Source organism: Vigna radiata, chromosome 11 (assembly GCF_000741045.1).
Source record: "Vigna radiata var. radiata cultivar VC1973A chromosome 11, Vradiata_ver6, whole genome shotgun sequence".
NCBI lineage: Eukaryota > Viridiplantae > Streptophyta > Magnoliopsida > Fabales > Fabaceae > Vigna > Vigna radiata.
In genome coordinates this window covers 2,302,085-2,324,837 of record NC_028361.1, presented here as the reverse complement: position 1 = coordinate 2,324,837, position 22,753 = coordinate 2,302,085, and the positions used below count along the sequence as shown (strand labels likewise).

General features: G+C 30.6%; 2 protein-coding genes across 4 annotated transcripts; one reads left to right on the top strand and one right to left on the bottom strand.

Annotated features, from left to right (window-relative positions):
• Nucleotides 1–488: 488 nt before the first annotated feature.
• Nucleotides 489–2,473, bottom strand: LOC106776916 (protein STAY-GREEN, chloroplastic). Its single transcript, XM_014664388.2, has 4 exons — nt 2,087–2,473; nt 1,814–1,987; nt 1,210–1,377; nt 489–1,125 (listed from the first exon to the last, which is right to left on the bottom strand). The coding sequence occupies exons 1-4, from the start codon at nt 2,213–2,215 to the stop codon at nt 787–789; spliced, it is 810 nt and encodes a 269-aa protein (XP_014519874.1). The 5' UTR covers nt 2,216–2,473; the 3' UTR covers nt 489–786.
• Nucleotides 2,474–9,705: 7,232 nt separating this feature from the next.
• Nucleotides 9,706–16,192, top strand: LOC106777924. 3 transcript variants are annotated; one of them, XM_022787472.1, is made up of 12 exons: nt 9,706–10,064; nt 11,372–11,490; nt 11,573–11,679; nt 11,772–11,859; nt 12,839–13,904; nt 14,015–14,069; nt 14,191–14,272; nt 14,422–14,502; nt 14,847–14,894; nt 15,036–15,085; nt 15,175–15,295; nt 15,738–16,192. In XM_022787472.1, the coding sequence occupies exons 1-12, from the start codon at nt 9,881–9,883 to the stop codon at nt 15,825–15,827; spliced, it is 2,091 nt and encodes a 696-aa protein (XP_022643193.1). In that variant the 5' UTR covers nt 9,706–9,880; the 3' UTR covers nt 15,828–16,192. The 3 variants fall into 3 exon arrangements, with proteins under 3 accessions (XP_022643193.1, XP_014521236.1, XP_022643194.1); XM_014665750.2 differs by having other exon boundaries at nt 14,847–14,951; XM_022787473.1 differs by lacking the exon at nt 15,738–16,192 and having other exon boundaries at nt 15,014–15,085.
• The last annotated feature ends 6,561 nt before the right edge of the window (nt 16,193–22,753 follow it).

Below are 22,753 nucleotides of genomic sequence, written 5' to 3'. Positions count from 1 at the left end.
GGCTTGGACAGAACACAGGTTTTCTTGATTACCAAGAGAATTTTGACCACTAACTTGATATTTTATCTGTTAGCAAGAAATTTAAATTTTAAAGGTTTATAAAGAATAATTACATCAAATATGAAGAATATAAAATTTTATGAAAAAGTTGAAAAATAATCACTTTTCTCTATCTTTTTATTTCATCTTAATCATAGGGTGGAAATGGCACTGATATATTTGATTATTGTTTATTCTCTCTTTCCTTCTTCCAGTATAATGAAAAGTAATTATTTATAACAAGATCCCCTTTCATAAACGAAACCAAAAATAACCATTCTTAAATCTTCTCTTTTAAGGTGGAAACAAGAATACCATCTCCATTCAAACATCTCTATCCTATTTTTAAATCATCTCCAATCGTTCTTCAAACTCATAAATATAAACACAATAACTTCTCTTCATTGGAAATCCAAAACTTATCACGCAAACTCAGAAAACAACGTGACAGCGAAAACTGAAGTTACTGTGAGCATATATAAAGGAAATGATACTTCCATAAATTTATACATGGACTTTCACTCCCTAAAAAACCCGGTTTAAGTTTTAGACCAAGCACAACATAGACACGTGATAAACGAACCAAATTAATTTTCTGCAGAAGAAAAAGAAAGTAAAATAAAAAAATTGCAAACACGAGTGTCCTTATTTACATGGAAACGATATTTGAATGTTTCAATTATACAGGGAAACGTCATGCTAATTTTGGCATTAACCCTGTAACTGTGACATGAAGCTTTTGTTTGTTTATAGATTTTGTTGTGGCTCAATCCCATTACAAGGTTCGTAATTGTGATTGGGAACTTCTTGAGACCACTGAATTGGGTTCAACGTCATTGGAGGAAAGCAACACTCGCATTCTTCTTGGCATGGCTGTGGAATCGCCAACCCTTCCTTGCTTCCAATACTTTCTTCCTCCGCCATCTCTTCCGGGGCCCCACCGTATGCATCCCTCAGTGGGCCCCAGCATTCCACCTTGTTGAATTCTGGAATGTTGGAGTGAAAATATACCCAAACCAAGGCCTCTTGCAATTCGGGGTAGTTGTTGAAAAGATCACCATCGCCGTGAACCACTGCCTTCAACACCTGATTAACACACGCAATTGCATAATGTTACGTTCAATTTTCGTTCATTGACCCTTCAATTTCATGCTTGCAAAACTTCCTTACCACTGGTAGCTCCTTGCAGAAGATGAAGTATCTTAACCTGGCTAACATGTCCAACAGAAAATGACCTCCACTGATGTGGCAGTGAACGTGCAGGGACATCCTTCCCTTCACCTTCTTCCACTGCGCCACCACTTCGTCCCTTTGCAATCTGTTGTACCATCCCTGCAACTGCAATTCATTCCAAAATTCATCATTAACACTTCATCCCTTCGTTTCCTACACTAAAACTTCAGATTACATTCAAACTGTAATTCAAAAACACCTTTCAAATATCTATTTCATAGCAATGAATTGGACTTTGGAGTGTTGAACAACCCATTCCTATTCCCCCTTTATACGAAATAACCATTTTTTTTTTCAAACAACTGAGAATAAATTCGATGAATCGAACTAAGCATCCATCCGATATTTACTTCGTTCAACAGTATAATTCACGTGTCACCATCTATCATGATTGTCCACCCTTCCTGCCCTTACACGGCAAGAAAACCCCGATTCCTCTGTTTCACGACAACTTCTGCATCCTCTTCTCAACTAATATTTAGGTAACAGCAATTTCAAAAGAACAGTAAGACACAACAGAACTGTGAGATCAAAAGAATACCTGAGAGTTATTTATGGTTTGAGAGATCGCCAGGGTGAGCTTAGCGGTTATATCGCTATGGGTTAGCGTATAAGTCCTGGGAAGATTTCCCGGGTGTTTATTTTCATCCACCCCCAAAAACAAAACCTTCAACTTCGAGGCTTCAAATATGGCAGGCCCAAACAACCTAGCCATCTGTTCCAATTCCAAACAACCCCATCAGACAAAACCAACAACAACAGTATGAAAACAAAAACCAAAAATAAAAAACCCTAAAAAATTAAAAAGTCGTACAGGAACCATTGCTTTGTTCTTCTTGCGGTGCGGTGTTCCGTAGGGCGAGACAAAAATATTATGGCGTGGAGGAAGCGAAGGGTTGTTAAGCTTAGAAGGGAGAAGATGAAGAGTAGTGAGAGTACCCATGTCCCTGTTGTTCCAGTGATCTCGGAGGATTCAAATTCAAAGAAGAAACAGTAGGGTGATGAGTGAGTGAGGCAGAAAGGATAAATATTTAATTTTTAAGCCTTTAAATTCTATGTTCCTTTGCTTGAGAATCTACTTTCTCCTTTGCTTGTGAGCTTCAACAATGAAAACGCGATTATTGCTATAGGTGGAAGCGTTTGAGAGATGCGTGTAGTAAACTACTGATGCCTGTGACTTTTGCTCATAACATTGCGGTTACTTTAAGTCGTAGCCTTGCAACTTTTACATGTGTTTTTTTTTTCTCGGTAATTTGGCTTGTAGTGGTGGCTCCTCCTCTTTTGGACACGTTTCGAAGGTTTCCACTACCCACTTTCATGTTTTTTCTAATTGGGGTACACCTAATTTTCGACTATATTTAAAATACCGACTTTAGATTATTTTTTTTCTTTCTTTCTTTTATTAATAATAATAGTAATAATAATAATACTTTATTAGGATTCTTTTTCTCACACGTTATATGTATTGGCTATTGTTACGTGTTACATATTATTACTGATATTTCTTTTTAGGACTTTCAAAAATAGCAGCTACTACTGTCTTCTTTTAACATCTTCATCCGAATGCGTTGGTAATCATAATTCGTCGTCGTGGAAAAATTGCTGTTCTGCGCACCACTTCAGTAAAAGGTTGTCGCACCATATCTTGAAGATTCAGGAAATAAATTGTATTGTTTTTTCATAAATTACAAGTTTTTTTATTAATTTAATAATTCGACTTATATGTTATATATGTTTTAAAATAATATTGTTTTTTAGTAGGATTAGAACTTTATTTTATTTTTTAAAGATAGGTTAATTTAGTGACAAATTGATTAATATGGAGAAATATGGGAAGATGTAGTGAAAGTGACAATGATCAGATTCATTAAAATATTGCAATTCATGAGTGAGTATTTGAAGTTTTGATCCTTATCTCATAAAGATTATCATATTATCTTAAGTGTCAACACTCTATTACAAACTCATTATTTATATTACATAGAATATGCAAATAAAAAATTTCTTTTTTATTTTATGCATATATAAAATTTCTTTTTATCTTATGGTTATATAAAATTTTCTTTCATTTTAGAAAAATAAGTAGAAGTTATTTGTAGTAGCTGGTGGAGATAATGAAACTCGCCAACTCATTTTCTAATATCATTTTATCTTATGATATTTTATAATATCATTTTCTTTCTGCCCAATTTCATTTTTTTTTCTTCTCGTTTAAATATTGAACAAAATTATTTGTACAAATTAATTTAAATTTAAGTAGGTTTGTAATAACTATACTTTTCATAATTTTTAATTAAATAAAATTAATTTTATTAAATTATTCATTAGAGTAATATATATATATATTATCGTTCATTCACATGTATACATACATAGGTTAATATATATTATAATATATTTACTTCAAAATATACTTTTTATTGATTTAAAATATTAATTATTTAAAAATAATACACAGTATCGTAATTATAGCTATGAAAAATGTATAAAATGTTAACAAGAGTTTAGAAATACCATAGCAATAAAATAACATGAAATAAATAAAAATAATAAATATTCTCTAAATAAATAAAAGTAATAAATATTCTCTCTTTTTTTTATTCACTTGTAAATATTTTAATTGAGTAAAAAGACTTTTATTTTATTCTATTATTTCTCTCTTTTTTTTATTTGTCTTCGCACATTTAGATGAATTTAGAGCATAATATAAAATAATATTATAATTTAATACACTGACATCACCTACGGTGACAGTGATAATTGCGTGATGATATAATAAGGAATCTAATATTATTTTCTTGAACATGTTTTTAATTAAAATAAAAAATATTAGTTGATCGTTTTACAATATCTACAATATTATTTTATATTAGTCATAAAATTTAATATCTTTTAAATAAACAAAGTAATAGAATATTATAACAGGTAATTAATGAAAAAATAAATAAATGATGGTATTCAACTAAAATTATAAAAATTTTAAATATTCAAATATAATAACAAAAACTAATAAATACTCAAATTCATAAAATACTTAAAACTATTAAATATTTTAGTTCTATCTTTCAATTAACAAGTGGTATTTTACATTATAAATACGAGATAATTTGTAAGTTTTTTTTTCTTTTATTTTATTTGTGGTTCAACATGATCGATGGAGATTAGGTCTCTTTATATGAATAATATTCAAATTTCAAGCTTGAGTTAATCAGTTGTTTATAATAAATGTGTAATAAAAGTAATCAATTATTTGGATATTTAAACATGTATTTATAGATTTTTGAATGATTTTGATTCATGTTAGTCTAACTACTTAGGTAATAATCAGGATTAGAATTAATATAATTATTTATTTTATTAATCTTATTTATAATTCAACCATCTAACAACGGAACGTTCTGTAATAGATCAAGATATGTAGACTCTTCGATTATGACTAACTAGAGAGTCATAGTGTATAATTAGTATTTTAATTCTTAATATTAATTTTGGTTTTTAATATTTTTTTTTACAAATTTTATTTTTTAGATAAACAATTCATGAATTAAATTGATCTTAACATTATTTAAAACGTATCAGATGTTAAATTTGAGTCATTTCTATTTTGAAATTATGATTTTAAATTTGAGTCATTTTTTAGTCCATTTTCATCTATCTCTCACCACCTCCGTTCGTAATGTCAAGTAAAGCGACTATTGTGAGAAATAGGGGAAAAAAGAGAAAAAAACTAAAAATTAAATCAACCAATTTGAGACTTTTCCAATTTAGTAGACCAACCTTATGTTTGGAAGGTTGAGATATGATAGGAGGGGTAGAAATGGGAGAAGGAAAGTGGTAAAAGGTAAAAAGAGAAAAAAAAAATCTAAAAAAACTGTGAAAGATGATTCAGAAATTGATACATTACACATTTGAACTCGTGTTAAGAAAAATTTAATGGAAGATATTATACTGAATTTGTTTAAAGATAACCTTGACTAAATTACTATTTAAACTTTTTTAGTAAATATAATTATTATTTACTTAAATATCGATACTATTAATAAATGGTTGAATATCTAAATTTAAGTCTAAGTCTTATAATAATAAAAACTAAAAATTTTGATTATAAGAAATAAGATACTAAAATTTCATATTAGAAGTAATATTAACCCTTATATACGTTTAACTCATGTGTCATTATGGTATTTACCTAATTAATCTTCCTTCCAAAACTTTAATATTAATATAAAAGATAAATTTAAAGTCAAGTGCATTTTATTAACTGTTGAAATAATCGAGAAAATTGTGATAAAAAATATCGAGGTTAATATCTATTTTGGTTCTTGTTGTATCTGTTATCTAGATTAAACCTGATAAGGTGTCAATGTTAAATGATTGTGTCACAAATAATGAGATTAAAATTGTAAAAAAAATATAGATTATGTGACAATTTTTTTTTACAAAGGTTAAAAAAGAAGAGTTAGGGGTACTGAAGATGGATAATCGGAACTCAAAGTTCAGTGTTTTCAGGTTTGGCGTCGAGAGTGGTTGCACCACCGGCAACGAAAGCTCGTCAGAGAAAGAAGTCTGCGATACCGCGACTGTTGTCGCCACCGGAATCTTGTCAACGGTGATCGACACTGTGACACCCGGGCACTAACGAGGGCGAGGAGTGATCGCCGGTGCAAGAGGCATGGTGCAGGGGGCACGGACAAGGAGCAGCTCCTGGCAGGCTTCCAGTGGAAGGGGTACATGGACGAATCGAACATACACCGGAATGAGAGGGATCTGGAGATTGTATAGGTATGTGACTATACAGTTGAAGGATAGCTTAAAGGAATTGATTTGGCTACTCATATCAACAAATGCATTTGCTTTTCGGTATCCTAACTCATAAGAACTCCATGGTTAAGCGTGCTTAGCCTAGAGTAATTATGGGATGGGTGACCTTCCGGGAAGTTTTCTCGGAAAGTGTGTGAGTGAGGACAAAGCACACTGGAAAGCCTCGTGTTGATGTGTGGGGGCAGTTAGCAGTCCCTATAAGTTGTCGGGGCGTTACAAATGGTATAAGAGCCTAGCCTCTCCCAGTAAGGTGTGGTTCGAGAACGAACCAGACAGAAGCTGGTGGGCATGTGACACCTGGGCACTGACGAGGGCGGGGAGTGATCGCTGGTCTGTAAGTTGCCGGTGTTGATGTGTGGGGCCAGTCAGAAGTCCCTGTAAGTTGTCGGGGCATTATAGGCACTGCCCTCCACTGATTTGAGAAAACAGATTTCCAACAAGAAGAAAAGGAAGAAGGATTCGGCTACCAATCTTTTTGTGTTTCCAATTCAGTCTAGAGTGACTGGGGCTAAGTATTCATACCAAAAAGTGACAATTATTTTTTTCTTTAAGAGGGATTTTATTATGAGAAATCGTACACTTCTGAGCATATAAACCTTACTCTCAAGCTTTCTCCCTGCGGTCAAAATGCAGAGGAAAATATGGTTGGGGAGAATGCCCAGAACATAATGATGGAAAATGGGGTTCAAGAGAATCCCTTTGTTGTTTGTCTGGCAGAGGGTGAGAAGCATCTAGTGAGGTTTGGGGACTTGTAGGCAATGAGAAGAGTGAGGACTGGAAAAAGACTATTGATGAAGAAGATGCAGATGGCTATGGCTGAAATGAAAGGTCACGTAGTCAATTTCTTTTCAACCAATTTTAATTTTACTTGTGAGTAAACCTATTATTGTTGGATGATGATATTTTGACAACATTTTTTGATAACGGGACATGTGTCATTACTCTATTGGTCTATTTGAATTTATGTTTAAAAAATATTTAAAACGGATCAATGACAAACTGTCACGTATGCGTTGTCAAAAAGTTATTAAAAAAGTATTATTAAAAGAAATTTTTCCATTATTGTGATGCAATCATATAACATTTGATACGTCATTAGGTTTAGTTCAGAAGAACATCTACAACATTTAACTTTTGATGTCGTTAACAAAAGATTAATTTGAACAGTTTTTTCAAAAGTTAAGATTAATTATTATTTTTAAAAAAGATAGGACTATTATTTAAATAATTTTTTGCCATGTTCAGAGGTTTGATGTTTGTTTATGGATGTAAAATTTAAAAGCAATTTACAATATTTTGGTTATGATGTTTGTTTCTGTCCTACTTTTATTAAACTGTCTAGGTTTTACTTCTTATTTAAAGAAAATATTGCATACTTGATCATCAAATATCAATTCCTTATTAAATTCTGTAAATTACGTGAAAATAGGATCTAAAAGTTTTATAAAACTTCTTTGATAAAAAAAAATACAAATGATAAGTGAAATTGAAAATTTTAGTTATAAGATATAATATACTTTCATGTTAATAAATTATGAATATTTTAAGTCACTTAATAAATTATAGATATTTTAGTCAGAAAAACAAAATAGATATTGGAACACATGAAAGTGGGAAAGATAGGTAGGTGTTCTGCTTCTCCTGTCGACGAACTCTTTCACAATTTGTTCTTGCTGTCCGGTCACTCTCAGCTCTCAATGGTCTTCTATCTGCGGCTGTCTAATTGTTCTTAGTCAGGTACCGGCTAACAATACTCCGACGCTCAAGTCAGTCAATAATAAGTAAAGATAGAAAGAGAAAGTGTATATGAAATAAATGAGCATTCAATGTCACCCCCTACCTTTCACCTTTGACCTGTATTTATAGTTTTCGTTAAGACTTGTGATTAGCTATTTCCTAATTACGGTCCAATCTTTGGCCCATCCTTCTTAATCGCGTTTTACTCTTTAATCTACTCTTAACGTCCTCTTCTATTAACTCGCGTGTAGCTCTGTCCGTTCCAGACGGTTGCTGATCGGCCTAAGCTTTCTTCCATCCGTCAGAGCGAGGGTTATTGGTCTTCAGCGAGACTGTTTACCGCTCATAGTCAAGAAGTGTTTGGATGATGGTCGTACGTTCCTTCCCGGTCCAGTAGGAATACATACTTACACATCTCACTTCATACCTAATTTAAAAAATTTAATATCATTCATATTCATACCTAAATAATTCGAAATTTTTTCATTAAAACGAGGCATATTCAAATACAAAATAAGATTAAATGTGAATCATTACGTATTTTATATGAGAAAATAAATGTTATAACTAAATTTTATGTATTTATACAATTTCAATATAATATTATAAATATAAACAATACAAATTTTAAAAAAATAACTATCATTATCAAATGATATTATTTTTATTGTATAGTTAATTTGACTTTTACATTAATATTTAATTTAAAAAATTCAAACAATGTAATGGTAAACAGAGATTTAAAATTCATTTAGATTGTCATGATAAAATCAAACTATAAAAACTTATTAGAAAATATTATTATTTTGTTATAATTTTTTATATTTTTAAAATAAAATTAAATATATTTGTTGTCATTTAATTTTAAAATTATAATTTATTTTTATCCTAAATTTTAATATATTTTAGTTTTCAAATTTTAAAAATAAACAGATATAAATCATATGTTAAAACTAAAATTTTTTTAATTGTTATTAGTATGAAATGTATTTGTGACGTAAAACAAATTAACGTAATTAAATTAAAAAAAGTTAACGTATTTAAATTAAAAAAACTATATTTATTAATTTTTAAATTTAAAACTCAAAATATATATAACGATTTTAAACAGTATAATTATATATATGTATTTCAATTATTTTGAAGTAGAAATTTAAATTAGAAAACATATACATTGGAGCAGTTGTTTAACATCAGAAGGAAATTTAGCATCGAGAAATGTCCAACTAATGAAAGTGGAAAAGAGAGCCTACCGATGCTTATTTTTGGGTTGGCAATTACTTCCTACACCCCATTGTTTTCTTCCTACTATCTATTATTATGTTCGGAATTTATTTTGGATATAATCTTCCATATCTAATTAACATTCTTGAATTCGGAATTAATTAATACCAAATTACCTAATCTTGAAACTTCTTTAAAAATTCAACCATGACCACTGCACCCTTACTAGAACCCTACAGGAGAAACTACTACGAAAGTTAATTTTATTTTATTTTAATAACGTTTTTTAATAAGGGCAAATGTAAGACTTCAAAACTTGGTAGTGCATGTATAAAAAGGGGAGTTACAGGAAGAAATAACCTGTATAGTAAACAAGCCCATGACCAAGCTCAACACACACACACATATGTATATATATATATATATATATATATATATATATATATATATATACTAAAAAATATATTTTAAAATTTTTAAATTGTTTGAAAATTTCGAATCAAAATTTTAACAATAGTATAATAATAAAAATTCTCAAAAAAATAGTATTAAGTAATAATAGGTAAAAATGAAAATAAGAAAAAAATATTAAAAAAATTAGTAAATTATAAATATTAATTTTGAGAGAAAGTTAGTTAGGGGAAAAGAAGAAAGAAAAAGATTGGGGAAAGGAAAGAAATAAAATGCGAAGTAATGTGGGGGGTTTGACAATAAGGTGGAGCAATCAATGAAAGAAGCTTTAGTAGTGCTACTCCATTGACATATTTGTTTTTCATAAAGTAATTGTGGCGTTGTGTGGATTCGAAGCAAATCCGGAACCATCGAAATGGCATCGTCGTCTTCGCCTACGGACCAACAACAACTCAGAGACGAAGATCGTCAAGAGGACCATCCTCCGCCGCTCTCAGTCAAAGACTGCATTCACAAAACCAAAACGATTCACTTTCTCGGACGCACCACTCCGATCGTTCTCCAAAACGACAATGGACCATGCCCGCTTCTCGCTATCTGTCAGTGCATTTCTCATCCTAGGGTTTCTTCATTTCTCTATTGCCTTTCCTCAACCAAATTCAATTGCGTTTCGCATATGGAATTCCCTCTTTTATGTTTCTCATTTCTTCATCATTTCCTCTTACTGTCAATTCCTTCCTCTATTTATTGTCTTTATCTTATTTATGTTAATCTTGATTGTATTTGGTTATTTCTTCATGTTCCTCTTCACTCCACACGGCACCACCGTCTCCCTTCATGTTCGTTATTAGGTCCTCGTCATTCTGTTATCTGGCTTGTATTTTTCTTTCCTCTCGGAGATTTACCAGAGCAAGTGGTTTCTTGATAGATGCCAATTTTTACAATATCCGAGATTATCTTTGTATTATACCTGATACCATATCACAAACAAATACAACACACGGAAACTCAACAAGGGTCTTACTTCTTTCTTAGTAGACACAGTAGACACCGGTAGTGTTTCCCAATCCTAGACTTAGGTGTTCTGCCATTCGTGTATGATCTTTCTAAGGAAAACACATTTATATGATTTTGAATCTATATATATCTATGTATATTTACTAATTTAAAATGAAATATTGAAAGTGCAGGCCTTCAACATAAACGGGAATATAATCTCACATGGGCTTCAACGGATATCTTTTTTCTTGATTTCTTTGATTGCTTTTTAGTCCATGTTAGGTGCTGTGCTGCGTTCTTAAACCTCTTCCAATGCTATTTCTTGATATTCTTTTTTGATGGAAAGAAAAATTCTCAAAATTTTGTGATAGCTTAAATTTATTTGCAATATTTGTTGTTTACATTTTTGAAGTGGGTTTCCCCAACCTAAAATAACCCAATAGGCATTGAGATATGTTTAATATTTTCATCTGTCAGGGAGAGCGAAGCTCACCCCGTTTGTTATGTTTACTCCATAGTTTGTGGTCATCCCTGACCTGAGGCTCTTTTCTGGCAAACCTGTTACAGTCTCCAGCCAAAGTGACCTTTCCTATCTTGCTTTGTTTTGTTCCATCATTTTCTGTTTTGTAGTCCAGGCCTTTCATCTCACTCTCTTGTGTTCTTTCCTACGATTTACCCTTTACCATTTTTATATTTTCCCTTTTTTTGTACTATTTGGACAGACATAGGATTCTGCACTATCTGATGGTCTCTACTCTTAGACGATAATTTGAAAAATGTGATTAACTTGTTGTTTCCTTACATGACATGCTTAACTTTTTCTCTTTAGAAGGGTTACTTGCAACATTTGTTTGGCTTTATAGCATCACAACTACTACTTAATTTCTTATATGTTGCAACGCTGCAGGTAATGTTCTTCTGCTAAGAAACAACTTAAATTTGAGTCCAGATATTTCTGAAGTCTCACAGGAGAAATTACTTTCATTGGTCGCTGAACGATTAATTGATTCAAATAGTAATGTGAATGTAAGAGGTGCATTTGTTATCAGTGGTTACATTTACTCCTTTGATATAAGTTTATTTGACAACTTTTATTCTTATCTTGTAGAACAAAGATGCAGGCTATGTCGAAAATCAACAACAGAACATTGCTGATGCAATTGATTTGCTTCCTAGGCTTGCTACTGGCATTGATGTAAATATAAAATTTAGAAGGTTAGTTTCTCAGTTTTGCTCATTTCTTTTTGCAGTTATGTTCACCCGTTAACAATTCTGAAGTTCTGATAAGAATTACAAATTAATTGCAGAATTGCTGATTTTGAATTCACTCGAGAGTGTGCCATATTTGATCTGTTGGACATCCCTTTGTATCACGGCTGGATTGTTGATCCTCAGGTATTTTTTCACCCTCAATCCAAATTAATTAGTTCCATTTTGTCATTATTGTTTTGAATTTGGTTGCAAGCAAAGACATTTTGTGTGTTTGGCTGGGGTGGGGGGATGTTCAACTATTATTTTGTTATGACTATTTATTAAGTGATATTATTTGGTTATCAAAAATAATTTTAAGGTAGTTATGATAGAACTGCAATCCTTCGGGATGCCAAATGAATTTGGGAGCTTCTGGAAGAACATTTTCTTGCTAGTTGTTGCCATTTAGCCTAGTTCCACTGTGCCTGTAATAATCTTGCTGCAAGTAAAATGAGATATGTATTTTAACTCTTCAACGTTAGATTAAGGACATTTTATTGTTGTGTTCATTACATTCCAGTGGCCTTGTAACAATTCCCCCTTTTTTATTCCTTTCATTTTTTTGGGGATGCAAACCCTCAGTTTTGAAATGCTATAATAATGGCAGGTTTTCCCTATTCTTTATTAATACGTTATGTATTTCTGCTGCTACAGTATTGATGTTGCTGTTTTGCAATCAGCAAGTTGGAATTTAATTTAATTGAAGAAAAATTATTGTTTATTATATTCAACTTTTTTGTTACCTTCCTGAGAGAGGTTTCAGGGGGGAAAAAATAGGAAAAAAAGGCTATTCCCCAACAATCACCTGTCTGTTAGGGAGTTTTTAGATTTAATCAGAACCATCCTCTTTATGCATATTATTTGTCTCAGTCTGCAAATTGTCTGAGTTCACTGATTGTCGAAGCTGCTGTATCAGTTGGCTCCATGAGCCCCGTCGTAAAGTTGATCTAGCCTTAGATTATGATAAAAAAATGTGTGGTTCAATTGTATACTGTAAATTTTAAATGGCCAACTCGTCTTGATGTTTAACAAATGTTGTCTTCATGTTTTTCTCAAACAATGTGGGGTTTATTTATTATTTTTTGATGTTTTCATTTGATATAAAAATGTTCATTGGAGCCAGGATTATGACACTGCAAATGCAATTGGATCAAAGTCCTATAATGCTCTTATGGGAGAGCTTGTCTCTCTTGAAACACTAAACATGGACGTCCATCATAAAAATGTTGCAGAAGAAGATTGTGTTGACTTTGTGGCTGCAACAACTGCTACTCTTGGAGTTCCTTCTCCCAGTCTTTCAAAAACCAGGTCTTTTGAAGATTCTTCTCAATCTATTTCTGATCAGATACCAAGAAAAGGTGATCTTGAAGAAGAGGCAGAGTTGTTGAGAATCTTGAAACTGTCCGAGGCTGATTCTAAAGCTTCAATAAGTGATCCTGTTAGAGTTCACGTTAATGGAGGGGAAATTTCTGCCAGTGTGGAAGGAAATATGAGTAATGAACAGGTTGTAAATATGGATTCTGGAGATAAACTTGGAAGTAGCGCAGGTGCTGGTAACAGTCACTTTCATGATTCAGAGCCTTCTGTGTCTGATGACTTCACTGCTTCTGACAAAGACCACAACAAACAGATATCTTCTACTTCTACACTGGGAGAGGCAGCTAATTCATCCTTAAAAACTGATACTGTAAGCGACCTTCATCAATCAACCTATTTGGGAACCAAAGAATCTTCTGACCAAAACGATGTGATAGAGAAGAACAGCCTTGATGCATTGGTTCAGAATGAGAGTGAAATTATTCCTTCTCCCAGAGAATACTCTGTCTCAGACGTTTCTGGAGGAGATGGAAAAATTCATGACCAGTCCACTCCTACAACTATAGATCATGAAGTTGTAGGTGAATCTCAGGGACCTGATGCAATAAAATCATTGCACTTGTCCCCAGGCCATGCAGACTCAGACTCATGTAGCATCAGTCATCAGCAAACTGATGTTTCTGGAGCTTTGACTTCAACTGTTCATGGGAGTGAGCCCATATACGAGGGAGAGGAATGTGTGTTGGACACAAGAACTTTTGAGAATCGTGAACCTGTTTATGAAGGTGAGGTCGTACTTGCAGAACAGGCTGACAAAAGCACCTTAGCTTCTCCTGATCTTAGAGCTAAGGATGAACTAACTCCAGAGCAAGGTAAGAAGTGCTATGTATCAAATAAGTGGATTGCTCCTCATTAGAGTATTATTTTCGTAGATAACTATATTTTTATATCTCATGGGAGACGTGTCCTTTAATTGTCATAGGTGAATTGATCAAAAGTTTCTTGAGGAATAATGCCAGCCAGTTGACATTTTATGGGTATGTGATGTCGTCTTGTTGGTCTAATTATCTTGTTTTATTTTTGTCTTCCATATTTTCGTCTTAATTGTCTAAGATAAATTTTCTTTTTACATTTTATACATGATTAATTCTTTTGCAGTCTTTTCTGTTTACAAGATGGGCTTAAAGAGCGTGAGCTCTGTGTTTTCTTCCGTAACAATCATTTCAGCACTATGTTCAAGGTCAGTAAAAGTCTTGGAATATTATTTCTTTGGACATTTAGATTACTGATATCAAGTGCAGTCAGTAGCATTTTTTTGTCATTGAGAAAAAAATGTTGGCTGTGTCTTGCAGAGTCTTCATACTAAAGTTATTTTCTCTTTATCGACAGTATGAGGGTGAGCTCTATCTTCTAGCCACTGATCAAGGTTACATTAATCAGCCAGATCTGGTCTGGGAAAAACTGAATGAGGTAAAAAGTATTGTTATATGATCTTTTTTTTTTGGGATCATTTTAAAAATTTCCTTCTGTGTTGCCACTGGTAGATGTAGATATTCTCAGCTAAACATCCTGAAAACTGAAAGTTTATATGCTTTGTGATTTGAACTCCTTCAATACTTAGGGACAAGTTGTGCAGGCAGTATTTTTTTTTAAACTTGTAGTAAATTCTGTGTGGACGAATCTTTATTAGAATGTTGTGCCGTATAGTTTCATTTTTTATTATACTGTTTGCATATCCTTCCCGTTCCATCTTATTTTCCTTACCGTCGTTGAACAATATTGAATTGCAGAAAGTTTATGTACGTATGTTTCAGGTCAACGGTGATTCATTGTTTATGACCAGTAATTTCAAGGAATTCAAGGTAGAAAATCATGAAAATAGCACATGGGATGAAAACAATGCCCTGACCAGCACTGCTGTATGTATATATATTCGTTTAAAAGGGGAATATATTAATATTTGCAAATCAATTTTTCTTAGATATTTGGACATCTCGTTTCAGGACTATCTTGCCAGCATCGATAGTGCAACACAGGCAGGCTTAGATATCAAGTAATTTTCATAATTTGCTGTTGGCCATTAAAACTTGTAAATTATTCCTTTTCAAAATTATAGTCTTAACTAGTGTGCAATTGTAACAGTTCTGATCTGCAATTAGCAATAGCCTTGCAACAGCAGGAATTTGAGCAGCAGCCATCACGCCAGAATAATTTACAACAAACATCTAATATTGGTAACTCTAGACTGGTCACAGGACCCCAGGTACATATGACTTTACTACAACTAATTTAAAGTGTTTTTGGCAAATGATATTGTTGTCTGCACTGTTTATATATAGTATGTATGTCAATTACACTGTTGCCAGTGCCTTGTCTCGTTGAGTGCCACTGGATCTTTTCAATTTGTTGGGAGGGGGATCTTTATTTTATCGATTAGCAAATCCAGATATATATATATATATATATATATTTTTTTTTTATAGAATTTAGTTTTAATATACTACTTTTATTTTGTCATCTACTCAGCCTGTGTCATATACTATAAGATTTTTTATTACTGTAATAACTACTATAATTAACAAATCTAAATTTCTTTACATTGAAATACATGATTCTTTAAGGAAGAGATTTGGTGTTTGACCGCACTAGTAACGCCTGCATAGATAGTTGTTGAATTTTTTTCAAGAATTTACCGGTAATTGCAGGTTGCAAGAAACACTGGAAGACAGGCTTCGTCTGCATCTACATCTCCCAGGCCTGATGGAAAATCCAAAGAAAAATGTATAGTGATGTGAAATTCACGGAGTTTGTGTAGAAGCATGCACTTCAAAATGTGTCACCCTGATAATTGTATCTCCATAACAGCAATCTTATATGAGATATTAGGTTGAGTTGCTTATGTTGTAAATATTGGAAGTATATAGTGTATAACAGTGCTAGGTCCTTTTTAACTGTGACCACAACGCTCAATCCCTTCCCGCCGCCACTTGATATTGTCTGGACTAACCATCTCAACCATTTTATGCTGATTGATTGTGCAGCACTCTAAAGTAGGGAGTTAAAGGCCAGTGAGAGACAATTCAGGATTGATATTTTGATGTAATATTGCCAGATAGAAATTGCATGATATTAATTTTTCTACCAAAATTATTCATTTTTATTTTGTTCATCCTTTTAATGACAACTATTGAAATCGTCTAGTAATTCAACTTTTAAACAACTCCTGACAAGATTTTTCTTAAAACGGCTAGCCGTTGTTTTCACTTTCAATAAAGCTGGTATTGAGTATAGCTCGTTTTTTGATAAATTGTGTAGTTTTTTTTATAATGTCAGCATCAGGTTATGTTCAAGTCCCCCATATCAGATTTGATGGCTCGTTTTAGGAAGTGTTAGTTGTCTGCCTTGTGTTTTGTTTGGATATGAGGAGAAAATAGGATAATAAAAAAAAAGATGATATAAATGTCATTTATTTCATTTACTGTTTTGCCCCAGAGTAGGAGAGATTTTTTATCTGAATTATTTTCTTCTGTTTGACGTCTATTCCAAAGAATGGAGAATATTTTAGTAAACCTTGTTTTCCCATTATGTTTTTTCATTCTTAAAAAATTGTAATAGGAAAGTGATGGATGGAAGATGCCTTACTATAATGATTTGTTGTGTGCTGGGTACATAATTTGTCGTGTTTAATTGAGGTGAGATTTAAAAGGGGACCACCTTAACATATCGTGTTATTAACCAGGAAATTAATAATGATAGAACACGACAGTACTACAGCTGTGATGCTGATGCAATCTCCAGCTGTTTGTTACCTTTCTTCATTCACCACCATTTTTTTTTTTTTTTTAAATTTCTTGGGGACTACGTTCTCATTCTCTCTCCTAAACCTTTTTTTTTTTCTCTCTAAATATTTCTTCATAAACATTTCTAAAAAGAATAAAAAAGTACTTTTACTATTATGATTAAATCATAAAATTCCAATTATAGAAGGTGAACATCATTAACTTACCGAGTTTTCATAAAGATCAAAGCCAACTGTTTATTATATGAATAGTCCCCAAAAAGGGTGAACAACTTAATCACTCCACCACTATCTTTTAAACCATCTCATTCTAAAAATCACATTAAATTAGACAAAATTTATTTATTAACATTTAAATACCATATAGAAAATAACAAAAACAAATTATTAATATAATACAAAAGGAACGTCTATATCCGCTCATTTCTCAACAAATATTACAAAATTTATTTTCTACTGTTATAATACTTTATAATTATTCATATAGAAATGTACAACTCTAGGAAGTAGCACCATTTATGCATATAGGACAATTCATCCAATTTATTCTCACGTGATGTTCAGCTCAAAATTTACAGTCTTCTTTTTCTAATAAATTTACAGTTTTTATTAAATAATTATATACTCCATATATAGATGAGAATAACTATTTTTAAACTAATTATTATAAAAAAAAGATAACATGATTGATAAAAGCAAAATGGACATCTGAAATCAAATTTATCTGTAACAAGCAGTTTTGTGACGTTCCGTCCACTGTGATTAAATTGTATAATTTTATATTATAGTACATTTTACAATTTTAAAATGATTTTTTTTTCTTTTTCAATAAGCAAGTTGGGAATAAAAGAAAATTCCATCTCATGAATTCACATTAATATGGTAAGATCTAGTAATATTTTACTAAATAAAATTTTAAATAAATTAGTTATCCGTTTATAATGTTGTAAGCATTTGACAGTTGCTTTATGTGGCTTTACCACTAATTGCAGTGAAATGGCATTTCTTTTATCAGTGACACAATATACAGAGAAACGTAAAATGTGAGATATATTGTCAGCTTTAAACGTTCCATTAGGAAGTACTTCTTCATAGACAAAATGACTTAAGAAGTATGTTAGCTGCACAACACTTTCTCCAAAATAACATACCCTTATTTTTACACAAATATGTAGACAGAAAACAAATAAATGAATAAAATACGTCAATTTTAAAATTAAAAATACTCCATCGAATGAAAATAAAAAACAAAACGAGGAGAATTCTAACACATTTACTTCACGTCGAAAAATATATTTTAAATCAAACTCAATTTCATTAAATCGATTTATAAAATAAGATTCATTATTATTGTTTATTTGTCAATAAAAATTAATTTAATCGGTAAACATTGTTTTCATATTTTAAATGAATTTGGATAGGAATGATATTATGGATACCCTTTTAGCAATAATTTGTAATCATTTTATGAACTGCCAAACTTGTTTTTTCTTATGTCAGGGTGCAAGGATTGAAAAAAAAAACCGAGAAAAAAGAGATAGGATGAAATAGCGTGAGAATTGTGATTGTTAGTTTAAAAATAACACTCAAATTACAGTTTAAAAAGTAATAAATAAATAAATTACAATGACAAAATATTACTATTTTCACTTATATTAAATATGTCTTATTAGAAATTAACATTAGTCATTTAACTAAGGTGATTCATGCATCAATTTATTCAAATTTAATACATAAACATTATGTAATATGTTAATGAAGCTATTATGTATCCTTTACTTAATAAGCCAAGACACTTACACTCTAAAAGGTCGCATATTATAAAGATATATACATAGGTCACCCAAAATGGTATATACCATATAAATATTATCATCATCACATGTATAATCATACAGTACGTAATAATATGATTACATTATTTATATTACTTAAAAAAATAAATTTTGCTAATTTTAATGTATATTGATAGAAAATTAAATGATTTTATATTAATGTAAAATTTAGGATTAAATTTGTTTTCTATCAATCAAATTTGATACAAAATTAGAATTTGGTATTATTCAAAATTTTAATACATTTTTGTCTCTAAATTTTAAAAATTAATATCTATAATCATTTTAATTTAATCATAATAAATTTTTATGACATTTCAATCATGTTTTATATTAAATTTGAATAGTTTATATTGTTTAATTTATTTTTGTTTTAATGTTAATTGAAGAATATATTTAACCTATAAAAGAATTAATATAATAAAAGTAAAAATATTGTCATCATTTAATTTTTTAAACCTAGAAATTAAAATATATCAAAATTTTAAATAAAAACAAATTTTAATAAAAAAATTATATGTCCAATCCTAGAATTTATATAATTTATGTTAGTGGTAAGTTTATCTAATGGCCAGTTTTGACATAAACATGTATTTTCTTCATCCGACATTTTAGTCTTAGTAATACTAATTTTAAGAATTCGTGTGATTCTTTTATCTCGCAATTGATCCTTGTGTTCCACCTTTTTACCACAGGTTTGTATGGACTTAATTTATGGAGAGTCTTAGAATTTAGTTGAAATAAAAGATAAAATAATGATATTTAGATAATATTTTTTTGACAACATTATCTACGTGTCATTCTGTGATTGGTCTATAATGATATTTATGATTATTATTATTGATTATGAAATAATTTTAGATTAATTACATAATAACAGGTAAATAATGTTTAAATATTATAAAAAAAATATTATTTAAGTATTACTGTCCTAAAAGATACGATGTGTATTTATTGTTACATATAAATAGAAGATATATAATAAAATGGGGAAAACATTCACGTGCCTCTTATCACACTCTTTCTCTTCTCTATTCATTCTCAACCACACACTCTTTCCACCTAATCGCATCTTTTATAATTATATTTTTCTATATATTATTTATTATTATTATTATTATTATTATTATTATTATTATTATTGTATGAATTGTCTTCTTCTTTATTTCCAAATATTTTTGTACAAATTCATCTTTTTATGAATATAATTTTAGAAAACTGTGTACTTGCGTCATTCATATTAGGACAGCTTCCTTTCCATGTTGGATCACTTCGCATGTCTTTTCAAATATCCTTCTATTTTCTCAAAACATTAAGTTATGTTAAAACAAATTAAAGATAAATAATAAAATATATCAGTACCATATAAAATACAACAGATATTTAGTTTTATGATAATAGCATTAAGCGTATGTTCTTTTCAATGGATAGCACTGTTGACAACGATTAGAGAAGATGGATTAGCGAGATGGTACGTCTTCTCTTCCGCGGATTTGATGTCATTTGCGCTGATTGTTATCAGCTGATTTGCAGGATGTATCATCCAAAGGCATCTCGCTAATACGAGAAGATTTGAGCAGATTTTAACAACAAAGACCATTGTGCCCCTATATTTCACTTCAATTCCAACGTAAATAAATCAAACATAAAAATGAAATAACGTACACATGTCGATATGTAGGAGAAAGAAACGAAGATTTGGCATGGGAGACGTATCCGGTTACAAGCCGAGGGTATCCGGTTACACCATGCTTAAGGAGTTGCAAAGGAGGCTTATCCGGATACAACCTTGCCGTATCCGGATCCACCTTGTTGAAGATTTGGCATGGGAGACGTATCCGGATCGCCATGNTGCAGCACTTGACGTATCCGGATCGAGGTGCACTGCNAGACTTTTTGAGGTGCTTAAAAATATTTTTTTAATTTTTTAAAAATTAATTTGACTTATTATAAATTAATTTCCTTTCTTTATTAACAATTATAAATTTAAATATAACATTAAAAAAAATTATATTACTAAAATAANTAGGGGCATTTTGGTAATCTTTCATTTCTACCAATTAAACAAATTTTTTAAATCTATCACATCAATCAAATCCTANACTAATTCTCACAAACTTTACCCTCAAATCCACTCTCAATTACCCACAAATCTACTCAAAAAAACAACAACAAAATTACCCTCAAATCAACTCAAATCCACTCAAATCATCTCCCCCAAATCCTTTAATAAGAACATAGGCTAAAAGAAATACGATTTAATTAACGAATAGAGAATGGCATGATATTAAAACAATAAAAAAGTTTAATCCCTGGACTTTTTTTTTTCTTTTATATAAATAAACACCATGTTTACACTTATTTGTTTGAAGGTAAAATTTATTTTGATGATATTAATAATATAGGATATAGTATTCAATTCCTTTATTTATAATTCAATTTTATTGTATTTTATTTTAATCGATAAAAATCAATTATAATGGGAAAAGTATAAAACGGTAATTAGTTACCGATACTTAATGTAAATGATTTAGCCAAGACATACTAAAAGAAAATTGTACATAAAAATGATAAAATTTAAAATTAATCAAAGAAAATTAAAGTTTAAAGTAAGTATTAGTAAAATATAAAAGAAAAACCAAAGGTTCTAAATACTAATAAGTTTTGATGAATTACTTACATAAATACTATCTTCTTTTAACGAAACAATGTGAAATTAGAATTATGTTTTTATCTTTATTCTTGTGACGAAAAGAAAGAGGTTAAATAAATGGAGAAAATGTTAGATATGAGATTGTGGCTGGAAAGGTTTTGATTCTAATGTTATGGATAAAATGCTTCCTTCTTTTGCACGCAACACCTACTCTTCAAACAAAAGTAATCAGAGACAAAGTAAAAAGAATATTCATCTCAGATATTTATATCATTTTTTCTTTGCATTTGCTTTATGCATTTTATTACTTTTCTTTTTCATGATTCAACCACCAGTTTTCTAAAGTAGACAAAAAAAAAAAAGAAAAAGAAAAACCCCACAAATTTCAGTATGTGAAGACTTCCGTGACTCGTTTTGCTCTCTTGCAAAATTGTCATAGGTAAGAAACTTTATTAAAAAAATACATGTATACTTTTACATTGATTTAATATATAATATAAAGGTAAAATGATAATAAAAATAAAAAAAAAATTATGATTATGATGTGAAAATGTTTATAGTGAAAGTTGGTGGTGTGTTTAAAGAAAGAGGTTGCTTACAGAACATAAACACTGTCCTTTTCTTTGATTTCAGCCTCTACCTCCTAAATACTGAAATATAACTACACGAGTAAAGAAGATAGAAGATCACCAATTCTCAGAACCAAACATTGACACCTCAACCTTCGACCCACTTTATCAACAACTAACAAAATTAAACTTAAATGAAGGTTGCTCACATCTTTATTTTCTTTTCATCACTTTTTTTTTTTGCTGTTGCCTATGTATTCAATATCGTCGGTTAATTTAAAACATCATATTATTATAACTAATCGTTTCTTTTTCTATTTGGTACAACAACTATTCTTGAATTTTCCAATCCACTAATTACTTTAATTAATAATAATAATATCTTATTATTAATATGCGTAACTAGTTGTCGAATAAATATAAAGTATAAGTTAAACAAACTGATAACTGCGCTGTCGGTGATTTGTTTCGTATAATTAAAATGTTGATATAGCGAAAAAAAAATAAAAATTAAATGTTTACGTGCCGTTAAATTTCAGAATACGCATTAAATATGACCTAAAATTATTTATGTAAAAACGAGATTAAATATAATTTAATTTCTACAACTAACATTATTGGTGTGTGACAACAATAGAATAACTGTAAGGCTTCATCCAGACACAACACAAAGAAGCAGTTACGGTTATTCACGTTGCTTAAAGCGGATCGTGTTTTTTAAGACACGTCTGATTTAATTAATGGAAATAATAATATAAAGAAATATTTGGCAGTTTGAGGAACAGTTAATTGTGTGTTGTATTTGGAAGAGTATGAAGTTTTTTTTTTTTTTTTTTTTTATTACAATAGATGAAACATGTTGCTC

Bases quoted from the DNA above. Each gene is read 5' to 3' on its own strand.
- LOC106776916 (XM_014664388.2), bottom strand. From the start codon at position 2,215: ATGGGTACTCTCACTACTCTTCATCTTCTCCCTTCTAAGCTTAACAAC. The intron at 1,988-2,086 runs GTACGACTTTTT...GAATTGGAACAG, and splicing joins AGAACAAAGCAATGGTTCCT to ATGGCTAGGTTGTTTGGGCC. The intron at 1,126-1,209 runs GTAAGGAAGTTT...TGTGTTAATCAG, and splicing joins TCTGCAAGGAGCTACCAGTG to GTGTTGAAGGCAGTGGTTCA.
- LOC106777924 (XM_014665750.2), top strand. From the start codon at position 9,881: ATGGCATCGTCGTCTTCGCCTACGGACCAACAACAACTCAGAGACGAA. The intron at 14,952-15,035 runs GTATGTATATAT...ATCTCGTTTCAG, and splicing joins ATGCCCTGACCAGCACTGCT to GACTATCTTGCCAGCATCGA. The intron at 15,086-15,174 runs GTAATTTTCATA...CAATTGTAACAG, and splicing joins CAGGCAGGCTTAGATATCAA to TTCTGATCTGCAATTAGCAA.